General features: G+C 37.7%; 2 protein-coding genes across 2 annotated transcripts; one reads left to right on the top strand and one right to left on the bottom strand.

Moving 5' to 3' along the window:
• Positions 1–561: 561 nt before the first annotated feature.
• On the top strand, positions 562–8,275 carry fbxw12 (F-box and WD repeat domain containing 12). Its single transcript, XM_015380132.1, has 10 exons — positions 562–743; positions 829–866; positions 1,652–1,818; positions 1,907–2,031; positions 2,991–3,197; positions 3,273–3,437; positions 3,594–3,804; positions 6,286–6,467; positions 6,557–6,675; positions 7,029–8,275. The coding sequence occupies exons 1-10, from the start codon at positions 645–647 to the stop codon at positions 7,126–7,128; spliced, it is 1,413 nt and encodes a 470-aa protein (XP_015235618.1). The 5' UTR covers positions 562–644; the 3' UTR covers positions 7,129–8,275.
• Positions 7,529–15,431, bottom strand: LOC107088147 (protein tyrosine phosphatase domain-containing protein 1-like). Its single transcript, XM_015380126.1, has 9 exons — positions 15,386–15,431; positions 13,307–13,472; positions 12,295–12,375; positions 12,068–12,186; positions 10,897–11,034; positions 9,820–10,811; positions 7,952–8,134; positions 7,757–7,867; positions 7,529–7,666 (listed from the first exon to the last, which is right to left on the bottom strand). The coding sequence occupies exons 1-9, from the start codon at positions 15,429–15,431 to the stop codon at positions 7,529–7,531; spliced, it is 1,974 nt and encodes a 657-aa protein (XP_015235612.1).
• Between the last annotated feature and the right edge of the window lie 1,930 nt (positions 15,432–17,361).

Raw genomic sequence — 17,361 nt, 5'->3', positions numbered from 1 at the left:
GAAGAATCCCGCCTGGGCTGAATCTCAGTGCACACACACACTCCCTCTCTCTACTTTTTTTTTTTTGTACTTTTGCACACTCCTCTGCGAAGAATTCACCTTGACTGATTGGAACTGCAATTAATTTGCTTTATTGTGTGAGTCAGGGTGTCATTTGCATGTGTTTGTTTCACCGCAGCTAACAAAACGTTTCCACACCTGCCAAGAAAAACAAAGCAAAAGCCAACAATAATTACTCCTTTAATTACTGAATATGATCTTCAAGTACAGACTGAAAAATGACCTCTGTTTTCTCTTGAGGTGCGCATGCAATTTAGGCTATGTAAAAATCAAGTTTTTATCACAAAAGTATTTGATTTGTTGTTTAAGTAGAAGTTTTTTTTTTTTTTTTGTACAATAATTGCGCATTGATTTCTCCACTGATGTCCATCTATTAACTGCTGGTGCGTCTCGCTTCCACGCTTTTTTTAAAACCCTTAAACCTTTACAATGGTGACATCTGGTGGCAGAATAAAGGAACTGCAAGCGAAAGTAAAATAATAGCGTTGTCCCAACGCGTTTTCCGTAGCTTCTGATCTGACTTCGTTCCCAGTTTAATATTTTTACATCTTAAAGCTCTGCAGGGAGTTAAAACTGACTCAATAATGGATCTCCAACCTCCGCACCTCATCGGTGACTGTCTTATTCATATTTTCACCTTTCTGACCGAAGATGACTTAATCAACGCTTCTGTCGTTTGTAAGGTAAGATGTCTGTTTTGCGGAAGTGGTCGAAAAGCATCAACTTATGAAATAATAAGTTTGATTTAAATGTTAAACTTTTTTTCAGGAGTGGTATGAGGCTGCAGAGACACCTTGGTTGTGGAGGTGAGTTGTCATGTAAAACATTTTTATTAAAGTGCTATATCGCAACTTTGCTTTTATCTGATGTTTGATAATAGAAATAAACATCCTGTTTCTAAATATTGTCATCCTACTGCAACAGCACTTTTTCTATCTGTTGATAAACGACACAAACAGATTCTCCTCTCGGTGTTAAAAGGGAGTTTAAAAAGAGTTTTTTAATCTCAATGGGATTTTATACCTGATTAAATAAAGGTAAATAAATAAATAAAAAAATAGGTTTTATGAAATCTGTGTGTTTTTTTTTAAGAATTTCAATTAATAGTTTGGATTGTCATGCAAGCCCAAAACTTGATTAGAATCGGATCAAAAAGTTGTGATGGAAGCTAAAGATTTATACAAAAATATTTAGGATGGCAAGGAAACCCATCCTAAATGTCAATACCAAAGGAAAAATATGAACATCTGATTATAGGAGAGCTTATAGCAATAATGCAAATAAAGATTTTTCCATTAATTATTAGTATCTGGAACATTTTATTTCAGCATTGTGTCTATTTTCTTCCACTGAAGTTATGGAACTTAAAACCTGAGAAAATGATAAGCTTGCCCATATTCCGTTCTCATTAATAGAAATTCAGTACTGAAAGTTAAAGTGTTGTTGTTTAGATGCCCCCTTGCAAATGTCAGGTGATATTTTACTTCAACATACTGAAAACTTCAATGTGTTTTTATTGACACTTGCAGTAGACCTAGTTGTTAAAGTATTATACATGTTTTTTAAACTTTCTCTCGTGCGCTTCCCTCAGGAGGATGTGTCTGCAGCGCTGGAGTTTCTGTAACCTTGCTGCCTTGGGAAGTGACGACGCCAATCACTCTTGGAAACGATACTACAAGCAGCGAAACCACCTGGAGAACCACATGACACGAGGGAAGTCTGGAGATTACACGTGCAAAAGCCTGAGGGGCCACACAGGTAAGCGTCCTCTGCACATCAGAAGTATTCCTCAGGTTTTCATCATGTCTCTCCTCTATAACCTGTGTGTGAACATCCTGTCCTTCAGGCCGGGTGGTGGGCCTGGTGTACCTGCAGGGCAATTCAAGCCTGCTGCCAGACCTCTCTAAGAGCAGTGCAGTTGTCTGCAGTGCTTCCACTGATGGGACCCTTCGAGCATGGAGCGTCCAAAATGTCAGTGCAGCGCTTTTTAGTCATATCAGTCATACTGTACATACATCAATCAGGCAAAGCATCACGACCATCGTGACTTTTGCTGCTCCTTACTCTGCAAACTGCTGTACACGTTTGAGCTACAGCACCTGGTCTGTTGGATGGAAAAGCCTTTGATCAGACATGCATGCACATGCATCATTTTACCTCCCTGGAAACCTGTTGATATATATGAGTTGTTCCCACTGTGGGTCAGCAACATCCCACAGGATATGCTGTTTTAGAGACTTTTTCATCCAGTCGACAAATCATAACAATTCAGTGCTTCAATGCTTTCAATTTGATCAAATCCTCACACCTGCCAGTTTTTCCTGTTTTTAGCACAGAGGTAGCCAAAGTGTTCTGTACTCTGGATATTTCTTTGCTCCAATATGGCTGAAACATTTCTGCAGAGGGCTCCCTATGGATAACTCATTTGGTTTTAGGTGCGTTGAACCAAGGGGAGCCTTGAAGACATCCAGGATGGTAGCTTTTGGGGACTGATAGAGTTGGCCAACTCCTGTTAAAGATAGAAAAACGTTGCTAGCTGCCTTACATGTCCCACCCATTTAGAGGTGTTATGGACTTGATCCGTCATGATCTTTGCCTGATAGCTGTAATAAAAGTGACATTTGAAGATGTTTTTAGAATTTGAATGTTTCTAAAATTAACTTTGTTTATTGATGCATTTATGTCATCCATTTCTACTGCTTGGGATTATTGATAATAGAAAAAAACAATTTAAATACTATAATAAACATTCTTTATAGCAAAAGGGGATAGGGTGTTTGGTAGGATTTTCATTTAAATTAGTTTTCTGTAGGTATGCTTTGAATTAGCTGTTTGGAAAACAATTTTTTGCCCTATATGTTGCTCCATATTTAAAAGTGGCTGTTGATATTTCATATTTGGGTATAAACAGGTGTGTTTATGTTTCTCAGGGTGAGAAATTGTGGTGTAGTCCTGTGCAGAACCCTTTAACAGGGATTATAGCGGATGAGAAGAAGGAAGTTATTATCACTTCGGACTCTACTGGCCTCATTAAGAGCTGGCAGGGCCAGACTGGCCAGGAGCTGGCCTCTTTCTCTACAGAGTCTTCACACTGCAAACTACTGCAGTTCAATATCAACAATGATTGGTTCCTGATTGTGAGTAGCCCAAAAACCTCCTGAAGGCCTCTTGTGTTTTTTTTTCCTCTTGTCTAACCTTATCTTATTTTCCAGGTTGGAACCCGCGGGGGGTCGATTTGCACTCTGGCTGATTTGACTTTAACTAAAAAGTCAAGTCTAATGGTGTGTGACCCTTTTAGAGCTGACGTACTCCTAGTTTCACCTGATAAGAAGTGGATTGTAGCTGGAACCACAGAAAATGTCGATTTAAGCCTAAAGGTATTTGTGGTTGTCTCTCACTGAATACCTCTGTGTGTGCTTTTTTCCTGCAGTCTGTTACAGCAATATCTCCGTGCCAATAATGCCTAAAGGAATATTGCTTGGAAGTATTGATACATTCTTTATACACTAAACCTTACTTTTTTGTTTTGGCAGGTGATTTACAGTGAAAGTTTGACCTCACCGTCTGAAGACGACGATCCACTGTGCCAGACTGTGCCAGTCCGTGGCTGCCAAGCTGCTGTCTTCATACCCACCCAGCCAGCCAGACTGGCCATCATCCACCACACTGAGCTTAGAGGCAACAAAGCTCTCACTGTCTTCGATGTCAGCATAAAAAAGATGAAGTACAAGACGGAGATCCAAGGTGAGGCCTGATATGTAGGACCAAAATGCTTTAGCTCTGTACACAAATCATTGGGAAACTAAAAGTCAGTTGGTGAGTCATCCAGGAGAAATGTCTGTTTGGAAATGTTCCTGGCACTAGTACTTTATTTAGCTTACTCTCAAGGTATGCAGGAGATTTTTATTACACATTCAGCGGATTTAATAATAACAACGTGCAGTGCCAGTGAGGAGATTACCTACTCCTCGTCATCAGCATAAATATCTTGCTTTATATAACAGTGGAACAACTGAACAAAAAAAAGGATATTTTTTTTTTTTATTATTTTGTAAATATTTTTGTTTAATCCACACAGTGTAGAAAATGAACATATAGAATGGATTGCATAGAGAATTATTTTATAATCTTTGGAAAACATTTAGCTTAGCAGGTGTCACTTATCACATGTGCTTTTTATCAGCAAACAGAGTATTTGGATATTTATTCACACTTCATATTGGCACTGGTGGAGCTCCTTAGCTTTCCTGGCAGGGATCTGGCTTTTAATTGCATCCCATAAGTTTTCCAGTTTCCAGAAATCAACATTTAGCCTGTTGTATGCAATCTAAAACCCATTTTCATGTTAGTCTGGGATAACTGAGGTGCTGGAATGCCCTAGGTTCCCCAAAATGAGCGGAGCTAGAAGGAGGGGACACTCGTTGGCCACCCATACCAGATGATGTGTTGTTCCTAGAAAAATATATATCACTATCTCCATAATTTTGAAATAACATGGGGCGTACTGTGCACGACCCTAAAAAAAAGCCAAAAAAACTAAGGAGTTTTTTTGGCTTGATTATCTGATTTAGTGCGTTAATTATTGCTTTTCTTTAACATTTTAAACTCTTGATTTACTAGGATTATTTTTTAATGTATTAAAACTAGGGCTGGGCAATAAATTGCATTTGCAATTTAATCTAAGAAAATGCAATTTTCAAATCTGAGAGGTGCTTAATTCTGGTCACATTACATTTCACAATACTATGGGACAAATCTTTTCCTATTCCATATTTCTTATGGGGTTTGCTTCCACGAAAAAGGAAATAAACTTCCAGTTAGCGTGCAGATCTATGCACTATGCATGCAAGTATCATTAACAAGCTTTCAAGGGAATAAAAAAAACAAAACCCTGGACTAAAACATCTACATGCTTCGGGTTAGTGCAAAAGAAAATCAAAATAAAATCACAATTATGGTTGAAAATAATCGCTATTTTGATTTTTGGCAAAATGTTCAGCCCTAATTAAAACTGTAAAAACCTGAAATAAGCATGCACTGTATTGCCATAAGGGCAATTCTTCCATTTAAATACTAGGACCTCAGGTGTTCTAATCCCTTCCAGCCCCACAGGGTTATAAATTACACACCTTGATGCCTGATCAACAAACATTTAAGAAGGAATAAGTCAGTCTCAGGGGCTCAGCAGATTCCAGTTTGGTATCATGATAGGATGTCATCTGTGAAATGGAGGTAGTGGGGAAATCTCATTTTAAATATTTTAAAGTAAAACTTGTGCTGGTTATATGACTGAGTGGACGCATTTGGGAAACATAGCTACTCAGCCACGAAGGTAGTTTGCGTAAAATCCCAAAAGAAGGTCTGAGAGTGCTGAGGTGCACAGTGCAGATTTTACAGACTTTATTTAGGGTCAGTAGCTACAGATATCCACACTTCCTGTAGCCTTTAGATTAGCAGGTGGAAGGCTTAGTGGAATGGCTTTAAATGGCCCATCAGCTCTACTGAAGCTATATCTCAACAGGTTTACATGCTAAGCCTTGAGTGCAGTAATGTGAAATACGCCGCTGTGGAGACTTGGCCTCTGGAGTTAGGACTCACACCTCCCTGACAGACAATCCAAGGACTGAGTTCAGGTTTTGCATTTACTAGACCGACAACGCTTTACTGACTGCACCGTGTCGAGAGGAAAGTTTGGTGCTGAGAGTCTGATGTGGGCTCAAGCTCAGCACCATCACAGTTCAGGAAATTGTTTATGCTTAGAATGCCAATACTTGGAAAACAGAACAATGCTCTCAACTTTTTGTCAGATGTCCTCCTGATCAAAAATGACTGTACAGCTGTGCAAAAATTCGTTTTCATAATACACAAACGAGTGTGGATTGGAAAAACTTGACCCTTCTTCGCCGAGTTCTTGACTAAAGAAAATGTCTTTGTGATGTGATTAGAAACAGTAAGCTAGGCCTGTTTCCTCCTAAAACAGTCTGACATCATAAAAGGTTAACATTCCTCCAAAAAGCGTGGGAAAGTGTTCCCTGAATATCTGTTAGAGCTGCAAAGGATGAGCCCTTATTATGTTTATCCCTTTTGATTAAGGTTTATGTCATTTCAGTTAAAATGTCTGAGACCACACATAAGCAAATGTATTTGGAAATCCAGGGTATGCAGAGTGATATGCTGCTTTCTCCTCTTATACAGCATTTATTTTCAATCTCTTTCTAACTTTAGTCCAGCAGGTGGAGTCCTTCTCCTTGGACCTGAACCACTTCAACTCCCAAATCCTCCTAGAGGCCAAGAACAGTAACTGCATAGTGCTTGCAGCTGGGAAGCAGCTGTTTGTGTATTCTCTGAAAGGAGTCCTGCTTGCTAGTTTTACAGATCATACTATGCCCATATCCTCAATATGTGTGGTAAGTGGTTTTTATTTCAGGTTCAGACCTCTATTTCCATGGCACTTGTTGGCAGTTTAGAGTATGAGATATGAACTTGGGCTTTGCAGGACAGTTTCCGCGTGGTGACAGCATCTCAGGACCTTTCCTTACGAGTGTTGACATGGAAGAACGACGGAGATCTGGAGAGTCAGTACCACTTGCTAGGAGGCTCTCATACAATGTCCAGGTTGGTGGAAGCTGTGCCATGTCAGTGTTTGGGATTTATCCATAGAAGCCTCATGGAAACACCAGTGATAACCTGGGATGTCCATATCAGTGTGTTTCTTTCTCTCTGAGTCATTTAGGCTTTTGCTGAGGAGCTAATATCATTTGAGTCTAACTAAAACATAGCTATTTCTTTCCTGTAAAGTTAATACATCACAGTCAATTAATGATCTAAGACCAGGATACTTTTTTTCCCCCTCAGAGTCAGGTTGGTTTGAAAAGCTTTTTTTACTGTTAAGTGAAAAAATTAGAATTGGGAAAACTCTGAATGTGCCTTTTTTGTTTTACTTATTACGTCCTGTCTCTCTGTTTCAGAGGGTTCACTCACGTCGCATGTGACTACTCCAGCATCGTGGCTTCAGTAGAAGGAAATAATGGGAAGGATGTTCTTAAGGCTTACTCTTTCACATCTTGAGAATCACAGCATGGCAAAAAAAGACCGACACACGCTTTACAACCTTCTGTCATATGGTTTTATTATCGACTCTTTTGCTCTTTGGTGGAATCACATGTTGACGGTTAACTGGAAAGAAACAACCTGCGATTTGTTAATGTTGGTCATAAAATTGAATGAGAAGGATCTTTAAGCATGCTTAAAGCAAGGGGCGAATGTTACGAGGCTTAAGGCAGAATGTTTTAATGTAAATATTCACATTTGTGCTTTGTTCTACCTAATGCTAAAGATGTTTTTACAATATATTACAACATATAAAAGTATAGAGTTCATGTAAATAATGATGATGTTTTACTGAAGATTAAAAGAATCTGACCGTCCCAAGGCACAGAAGTATCTATTTCATAACAGACTGGTTTAGTCATGTCACATGGACTGCAGGTTTGGCTCTTTCCTCCTCTTCCTCAATAGCAACGGATCTCAGGTCCAGAAGAACACACCTCAGAACTTTTGTCATAGACTCATACAGGTTGCTCCCCTCCTCTGAATTAATTTTTATCTGTAAAAAAAAAAATACACAAAACTTACAGAAACAGTCCACTTACAGTAAATACTTGCTTTAACATGAAGAGGGTTCATAATTTCTTACCCAGGTGAAAGCTTTGATTGCTCTATATAGAAAAGCATCTTCAACCTCCTCTGATATTTTCATCATGTGAGCCATGCAGTTGAGTATGCATCTTACTGTTTCTTTAGATGCCTGACAAGAAATAAACATCAGGGTTTAGGTTAGAAACGGATTCTCTTCTATTATGATCTGTATTCATTCACCACCGTGTTTGACCTGGCTCAGAGTGTTCAGAACAGTGTTTGCATCGATATTGTCTGGACTGAGGGTTTTGGCATCTTGGATGGAGATGATTGGTTCTTTAAGCTGCTCCAGCCATGCCCACATTATACCAGTCAGGATGAAGGGATCCCTCTCTGTGCACAGCCTCTCCCATGCACTGCCTTGGTTCAGCTCCGCCTGCACACAGTTCAGAGCTCACATCAGCTACTGTCAACTGCCTCAAAAAATGGGGGGGCTTACATTTAATGTAGACAAAGAGCTGTAATTCAATAAATAAAATGTTAAAAATGTATGACTCTGTATTTATTCCATCAATAATTGCAAGCCAGATCCCCTTTGCTGTAATGTATTTCTTACATTTAATCTTATATTTAAAAAAAAAAAAACTCTTCCTCACCCACCGCAGGCGGTCTCCCTTTTTTTTTTTCCTCAAAGCTCGGGTCCTCTACCAAAGGCCTGGGAGCTTGAGGGTTCTGCGCAGTAGCTTTGCTGTTCCTATCACCTGACATTAGCAAGGGGTCATCTAAACACCACCACTTTTACTCTGAGTACTGAATTACTATTAATGAGAACAGATAAGGAAGATGGGCAAATTTATCATTTTCTCAGGGAATTAAGTTCCTTAAATGAGACACAATGCTGAAATAAATTGTTCCAAATTCTAATAAATAATGAAAAAAATCTTAATTTGCATCATTGCCATAAGCTCTTCTTATGATCAGGCTATTCCATATTTTTCCTCTGGTATTTTTGACATTTTAGCATGACATTGGCAGAGATGTCTGATGTATTTCCAGGGATCTGCTGTAACCACTCTTCAAGTTTGGGGGTCACTGCCATGAGGGCCCCAATGACCACAGTTACCACTGATGCCTTCACCTACCTGGTTTTCTCCAGCTTTTCTCTGAGCCCCTGGTTTTCTCTAGTTTCTCATATTTCTTTTTTTATTCTATTATATATATATATATATATATATATAGATATATATACACATGTGTGTGTTTTTAGCTATTGTGAAGGAAATTAAAAACCTGAAATGGGTATATTTCTGCCCTCCTAATTCTGCTATACTTAAATAAAGCCCAGTGCATCCAGTGTCCTTCAGAAATCACCTGATTGGGATTATCTTGGTGAAGGTCTCAGAAGTTATTTGGTGAAAATTACTCAATAGCATCATGAAAACCAAGGAAACATTTTAAAGTTAGGATGGCAGTGCTCCTACAAATCAGATACTATAGATCTGGTGCCCATGAAAGAGTAACAAGGTAGAAACTAAATGAGTAAATATTTGGATAAATGTCTCCTGGTCATATTTTTGGTCTGCCTGCTATGAAAAGCATTAAAGTAAAACTGCCACTCAGGATACACCACCTCTATGGTGATGACAGGATCATGCAGTAGAGATATTAATGCAGCAGGGAAAGAGAGCTGATCACAAATGAATGGAGCTAAATACATGACAACCTTAGAAGAAATTGTTAGAAACTGCAAAACACTTCACTGTGAAGGCAGCTCGCCAGAAACATACAGTTAAAGGTGCGATAGGACGGTTTAATAGAAGCATATTCATTAATTCGAATGGTTATTTCAAAGTCCAGACATCTACGGTAATTGAGAACCTGTGATAAGATGTAATAAGTAATGTTTACAGATGCTCTCTATCAAATCTGAGCTTGTGCTGTTTTGCCAAAATGTCTTTCTAGAGGTGCAAAACCAATACAGACTAAAGCGATAAGGAAATGGGCTAACTTAAGTTACTGGTTACTAGTGGAGAAGATGTAAAGAAGTTCAAGCGTTGAATAGTTTTTTGATTAGTTTCTACTTGTATAAAACTACCTAACTTAGCTCACTAAGTTGGTTACCTGCCAGGCCAAAACTTTGGTCCTATGCTCCTCCTCCCCATCGAGAAAAAGGTCCACTGCTAGTGCCTGGGCCACCAGCATCCTCCTGGCTTCCAGAGACAGCTCAGACTGCAGGGTGATGCACGGAAGCTCTGATTGCTCATTTTCTTGATCTTGAAGCTTTACCCCATTCATTGCTAGCTCTTCCCTCCTCTCTGCCTTCCACCTAGACAACATGCTACCCTTTTTAGTTGGCTTATTGTTCCCCACTGACTCGCTGCGTTGGATGGTTCTCCTTTTTAATTTCTTTACCACAATAATGCCATCTTTCTGCCCTTCCTCATTTTTGATTTGCCAGAGAGAGCCTGTCGAGCTGTAAGAGACATCAGATATGTTGATGTTCGGACCTTGACTCTGGGATGACGGTAGAGTGTTCTCTGATTTGGAGACAGTGGTCAGAGATTGTGTGAGAAGGTTTAGCTGTGATCCCAGGCGTCTCAAGTCAGACTCACTGTAGCTCAGACTTTTGCGGTGGTAGAAGATGGGAGGCTCATTGAAGTGCCTGGGTAAGGTGGGTGAACCGGGTAACCGGGGCTCCTTTGCAAATAATTCAGGCCCCATCTTCTCAATGACACTCAGAGTTGTTTCAATCTCCTGGATATCAGGGGCTTCAAGGATGTCCTCCTCAATCACCTGCCTGTTCTCAGCTATGTCCACCAAGAGCCTGCAGACTAGATGTATAATCTTGGGTAGGTACCTCAGTTCCTTTCTCTCATTACCGTGCAGAATGTGTCTCTGGCGGTTAAGATACTGGGACAGTGTTATGGGATGGGACTTAGGCCTGGCGCAGGAGAATACGCTTCGTAAAGGGACAAGAAACTGGACAAAGTCTCTGATGCACCGCAGCTGACCCCGGGTTTGGATGGAGTTGGGCCGTTTGGCACGAACATATAAAATAGCTTGGTTTGCAGTCATCCTGGTAGCGTAGGCCAAGAAACAGGCTAAGAGCACACCTAGAACGAAACCAGGAAGGCTTTAACACAGTGTCTTGATGTGCAGGTCAAAGATAACAATGAAACTCCTCTATCAGAGTTCTACCTGTTCTGCCAAGTCCGGCGTGGCAGTGGACTGCTACCTTTCCCTCCTGCAGCGCAAAGGCCATTACCATCACCATATCCAGGATGGCGGTGAGGTTGGCCACTCCGTAGTCACTCCAGCCAAAATTATAGAAATAAACTGAAATAACAACATACATTTGATCACCATTTTCAACAATATACAGTTATGAATACAAACTGTGGGTTAAAAATTTTGGCTTATAGAGAGCCTCGATTAAAAATCAAGTATTTGCAAAAACTATTTTAAACCTTTGATCCTGGACTCTACTTTTCATCACTGGTCAGACAAAAACAAAAATCTATAAATGATTCCAAAAAAAATAAAAAAAACAATTCACCGGACTTTGTTTTCCAAGTTTGAAATTGTTTTGCTTTCCATCCAGAAAGATTCTTCAATTCAATATGTCAGAAATAGCATTGAGTTCCAGGCTTATAGAATGGCCAAAACAAAGGCCTTGTTATGGTTTAGAAAAAACACGCAAATTGAACCAAAAACACAGGTCCAACCCTTAGTAATTGGGAGTCGTTGAGGTTGTTGTTGGCCTGTAATACCCGATTACTCCGGACATTTTGAATTGAGAAAGCTTTCTGGATGGGAGGCAAAACATCTTCAGTCCAGTGGGTTTTTTTTTTTTTTACTTTTTTGAAATGATTATGACCTGGACTACTGAGAATTTTCAGAATATCTATGAATGATTGTAATAATAGGAAATTAATTGTTTTCAAAGCCACTATGGGTAGTCTTGAAATTTCCTTTCCCTTTTATTTTCATTCAGCAACTATTTTGACATTAATAGATATTTTTCCCAAAACAAAGCCTTAACAAAGAGGGAATATTTATTATTGTTTTATTTAATATTATATTTACTATTATTTAAGATGGCTCTATTTCACATTTCAACTCATTGTGAGATAAAAAAGTTATCTTTTGGTAAAATATGGTTAAACTAGTTCACAAGGTGTCTATCTGCCCCCATTATGGGTTCAGAAACCAGAGCTAATAAACAAATGATAAATTATCTTGAAGCTCTCCTTCTACAGGAAATGTCTACTGGAGGTGTGGCCATTGGCCTTTTAATTTTTTTGCCTCCTCTTCCTGAAAACCGTTAATTAATGAAGGTCATATTAAAAACATCTGCTGAGGTGCATACTGTTGTTTTCCATGAACGCTTCTGGGCGGTACGAGAAACCACTTTCTGGCTCCAGAGGCTTCCCACAGCTTGCATGTTCTCCAGGTAACTGCAGGTTGATGACTGTTTTAATGCCATTCCTTCAACACAAGCACAGAAACAGAGCAAACATGTCATTGGTTTCATTTCTTCTACTCTTCCTTGAAAAGCTTCTTAAGCGGATGGCCATAAAGAAATGTTGTAAATACCTTAAAAACTGGGAAATAATGTTATACTTCTGAATTATCTCTGTTGAAGGCCTGGACATAGCAAGAAGATTTTCTGTGACCCTAAAAGATAGAAACAGTCAGAAACTATATGTACAGTTCATATGAAATGAAACCATTTCCAATTCATTTAACATGTTTTTATAATCAGAGGGCTGCGAAAAAGTGTTTGTCTTGTTACATGATTATTCTCTATGGAACCCCAGATCTGACATGGGAGAAAAAGATATACAGCGTTCACACAAAATACTAATTTTGTTTGTGGCCATTTTGTGGCCACAAATTGATATTTTGTGATAAGAAATATTTTGAGGGAACAAATTCATATTTTGTGGGAAGAAGTTAGTATTTCATGGGCCACAAATTAACATATTGTGTAACAAATGAATATTTCGTGGGAACAAATTAGCATTTTGTGCAAAAAAGTTCAAATTTAGTGGCCACAAATTCCTATGTGGTCTTATTTTCAATCATAACTTATTGTAACCTTGGATCTTACTTTTTTATTATTCTTTTTTTGTTTTATTATTTATTTCATTTCATTTCTTTATTTTTTAATAGCAAAAAGCTGATCTGGAATGTTGTTCTGGGTTTTCTTGAGACCTTTTTGATTAACTTAGCTTTGCCGTCCTAAAATATAGCTGATATATCTGGTAGGCTTCCTCTTCATGGGAAGGTTTACCCTCATTCTGTAGACTATTTGTACAATTATTTGTACAATAAAAGTCTTTATTATGACTTGTCATACAGGTTCTATTTAAAGTATTTCTTGATTTTACAGGTAAACAGGTCTTGATGGAATTGTCTTAGATTTTTTTTTTTCAGTCATTTTCAAAATATTTTTTTTCTATTTACCCATGTTATTTTTTAATCAGAACTAGTTTCATGATCTGAAGCATTTAAGTGGTAAAACAAAAGCATAGGAAGGAAAAAAATCATTAAGGGAACAAATTCTTTTTGAAATGTTCCTTTAAGTTAAAAGATTTAATTGTACCAGGATGAATATAGGCCTTTTATTGCCTGTTGGTCCTCACTCCAGTAGTTTGGGTTGTCATACTTGCAGTCTTCCCCTCCACAGCCGATGGAGCACTGCATGTGTGCTGGGATGACATACCGTATCGCTTCTCCTACAATTGTGTATTTTGCTCTCGGGGCTTTTACTATCAGGGTGAAAGAAAAAAGAAGAAGCTTTAGAGCAAACGTCAAAGTACACTTAACATTTTATTGTGAAAACTGGCTCATCAGATCAAAAACTTTTGAATCAGTGATGTCTCAGAAGCACGGTTCTCTGGCTAAATTTGTTTTGTTTTGTTTTTTAAAAACTTCTTATTTAAATTTTGCACAGAACAATAAAAAAAACATTATCTGAGACAAGAAAAACAATAAGAACAGTGATAATAATAAAGATATTCTATACATATATACTGCTGTACATTACATGAATATTCTTTACATTTCAGCAAACCTGGTACAATAATATACAACAATTTTGTGATATAAGATATAGAAGGAAAAAAACACCCACACAAGTTAAAGCAGGTTTCCATTCTCCTTTTTTATGAAACCTGTAATTTATTAATTTAAATATCTAACCATGTGCCATTTCTAATAAAAAAAGGTCAGTTTTCAGTTGTAATTTAGCAGTATTTTTTTCCATCATATAAATCTGTTTTAGTCTGTGTTTCCATTCAGTTACAGTTGGTGATTTCACATTCCAATTAACAATAATGGGTTTTTGTTTTTTTTGTTTTTTTGGCAATGAGTAGTAATACTCTTAGGACATATCTTTGGTCAGCATTGAATAAATAAACTGATATTACACCCAGTAAGTAAAACTGTACATAAATTTGGTTCTAAAGTCCTAATGTTCAGAAAACAAAAAGTTTTAGGAATGCAGTAATATTGCTACTTTCTGTATTTGTTTTTTACTAGTCCTTTATTTTATAAGATTAGACAAAAATCTAAAAGGATTTAGGTCTGTTTGGAACACTGTCTAAAAAGTTCTGTCTGGATGGCAGAGAGATCTGTATTTACATAGATAAGAGGGTTTTTGGAAACACTGAGGTCAACAGTTGTGGTTCTATCATGCCTAAATAATTAAGGTCATCAGTGGTGAAGGCTTGCTAATCCTAGCGTCGGGCCTGCGACTTTGTCCTCAGGGCATTACAGTAAAAATAGCTAGAGTTGCACCAATCAGGCTTTTAGTGGCTGACACAGATTTCTGGTTTGGTTTGAGCTTAAAAGACAAAATTATAATTCTATTTCCTTTTTTAAAGGGGTGTTATGATTAGAAACTCAATTGTGTAAGCTGTAAGTTTTAAATAAGCAATGGAAAGAAACAACAGCTGTCACGTTGATTGATAGAGCTGATAGGATTCCACAGAAAAGTACAAAATATGAAAGAATTGCATGACTGCATGAATGCAAACCTTTCTACAGGTGATTAACTGAACTGAAAACAAAGATCAGAGGATATGTTTTTTACTTAGACTTAGACAAACTTTATTGTCATTTTTGAACAGACAGGGTGTATACAAAACGAAATTTCGTTTTGTACATTTCTCAAGATATTTCCATTTCTTAAAATGCAGCGGTGATAAAATGTAAACATGGTGATCAAATGTAAACATAACACTGAGATATGATTTACAGTTTTTCCAACATTCAGCTTTTTTTTCATTTTATCCAGCATTCCGCAGACTAATGGCATGTTTTTGATGCATTTAGAGATTAAAAATGATTTAGTTCAATTTAGTTTATTTATATAGAGCCAATTTGCAAGAAAAACATAATTTGTAGGAGAATAAAAAGCCTATTCTCAGAGGGATTTGAAGTTTTTTACAGAAGCAATCAAGTTTTCAGTCTTAATGCATTTAATAAACAAAACAATATTTCATCAGAATCGGTTTTACCTTTTTATCAGTGGTTAGAGTCGAATAACAAAAATGATTGACTGGGATTACTGGCAGGCTGCATGTTGCATCACTAAACACAACTGCTCCTTTTTCTGTTTTCTGTTATGTTTGAACAGAATATGTTTGAAAAAGCAGAGTCACGTCACAATAATACTTACTGTATTCCATCAGAGATGCCCCTCCTAATCCTACATGGAATGCCATGTGAACATTCACTTGGGCTGATGATCATAGCAGAGCCTGGACAATCAAATGCACTTTATTTCACTCTTTGTCACATGTTCCCACTTACATACAAGGCGTACTGTTCAGTTTGCTACCTGGCAGTGCTACTCTGATAGCTAAAATGCAGTGCTGGGATTTAAGATCACAGTCATCCATCTCCGTTTTTTTTAAGGAACATCTTTGTTATCAGTTTGAAATATATATATTAAATACTTTACAGTCAAAGATGGCCACTGTAGAGCTCTAGTGATCAAATGTTAACTAATCAAAGTGACTCCAACAGCTGGTAAAAAATAATCACTCTTATAATTGCAAGTATTTGAATCATTTCACAGTATCTGGAGATAAATACAGCAAAAACCGCTCATATCTGTGAATATTTACCTGTAGAAGTTGAAAGGAGCTGCCAGTGGCTTCAGGTTCAGAAGGAAAACCATCCAGTGCTACAGCTGTCATCATTTCCGACATCACTCCCATGAGCTCTGACGTTATCCTTCCCTCTCTGCTCTTTCAATCCCATGGCCTCATTGGCATCAGATTATCTCCGAGTAGAGAGTGTCAACAATGCAAGTGGGGTGATGGATTCTGCGTGCTCCTCTGTAAGAGGCCATAACAGATAAAAGGACCAAATGGACTGCAGAGTGTGAAGAGGCTGCAGAGATTTTGTCGATTTTGTTTACCGCCATCCACAGGGTCTTTGTGTTCCTTTGACCCGCTGAGGACATTCTGAACCTATTTCTGACTCCTCCCAGATTAGGCCACTAATCTTATTAAGACCTGTTTCAGCAAAAAGTTCCCACTCCTCAAGAAAAAGTCCCCAACGGCATTCCTAATAATTGTTTACACGTATGACTTCATCTGACTAACTAATAGATACATTAGATTCCCAATAATGAAATTATTTAATCAGATAAATAAATGTATCTAATTAAACATGGATATAGATATAGTAGAAATGTCTGATATCAGCACATTAAAGCTGACCTATTGCACAAACTGTGTCACTCTAGTGATGTAGATAAAATCTCATAAGCTAATCTTTCACCTTACCAAAGCAGGTTGGCTTCAGGTGAGAGAAGGGAGATCGGTTTAACATGTCAACCATTTTCAGAACCTTGGAGCCAGTAATCCTCATGCAGAGTTAAAACTCTGCTGGCCGCTCTGTTGTAATCAGAACTATAAGACATCCATTATATCTAAGCTAGTTTTTCTTCATTACAATAAAACAATCATTAAGTGAGTTTGGAGATATCCTGCTAATAAATACTATGAAACAGTTAATTGAGTACTATTTAATATATAGTACTTCTTCAAGACAATGCTGTTTTTACCCATTTCTCTATAATAGCATAGAATAGAATAGAATAGAATAGAATAGAATAGAATAGAATAGAATAGAATAGAATAGAATAGATGAGAATAGATGAGAATAGATGAGAATAATTGAGAATAGATTAGAATAGAATAGAAAATCCCTTTATCGTCCCACAATGGGGAAATTCTTGTGTTTAGGCAGCAAAAAGATTATAGAAAAAAATTGCCACATAAATGTGGACCTTAGAAAAATGTATAAGAAAAACATGATAGTGAAGAGTTAAAAGATAAATAATAAAATACTGTACTGTAAAGAGTTTTAACAATATAAAACTGTGCACCTGGATAATAAATAATCAATATATAGCTATGGTCATATTTGAAAATAGCAGCAAAATCAGAGATGTGCAAAATGACAGCAGTATGTTATTTAACCGACAAAGACAGAAACTGTGCAAAATCAGCATGAATGTAACAACTAATTGAGGTTATTGGGAACAGTGATAGTTATAAAGTTTTAGAGCTGCTGGGAGGAAGGATCTGCACTGGGAGGAAGGATCTGCACTGAGTCCAGAGGGCATCCAGTCACAGCTCA

The sequence above is a fragment of the Cyprinodon variegatus genome, unplaced genomic scaffold, assembly GCF_000732505.1.
Source record: "Cyprinodon variegatus isolate N-32 unplaced genomic scaffold, C_variegatus-1.0 Scaffold208, whole genome shotgun sequence".
Lineage (NCBI taxonomy): Eukaryota > Metazoa > Chordata > Actinopteri > Cyprinodontiformes > Cyprinodontidae > Cyprinodon > Cyprinodon variegatus.
Note: the sequence above shows the minus strand (reverse complement) of the source record. Positions and strands in the feature narration are given on the sequence as shown.

Coding starts and splice junctions, on each gene's coding strand:
- fbxw12 (XM_015380132.1), top strand. CDS start 645: ATGGATCTCCAACCTCCGCACCTCATCGGTGACTGTCTTATTCATATT. Junction 2,032..2,990: donor GAGCATGGAGCGTCCAAAAT/GTCAGTGCAGCG, acceptor TATGTTTCTCAG/GGTGAGAAATTGTGGTGTAG. Junction 3,438..3,593: donor ATGTCGATTTAAGCCTAAAG/GTATTTGTGGTT, acceptor TTGTTTTGGCAG/GTGATTTACAGTGAAAGTTT.
- LOC107088147 (XM_015380126.1), bottom strand. CDS start 15,431: ATGGCATTCCATGTAGGATTAGGAGGGGCATCTCTGATGGAATACA. Junction 12,187..12,294: donor ATTATTTCCCAGTTTTTAAG/GTATTTACAACA, acceptor CTTGTGTTGAAG/GAATGGCATTAAAACAGTCA. Junction 8,135..9,819: donor CCAAAGTTTTGGCCTGGCAG/GTAACCAACTTA, acceptor AACTGTGTGCAG/GCGGAGCTGAACCAAGGCAG.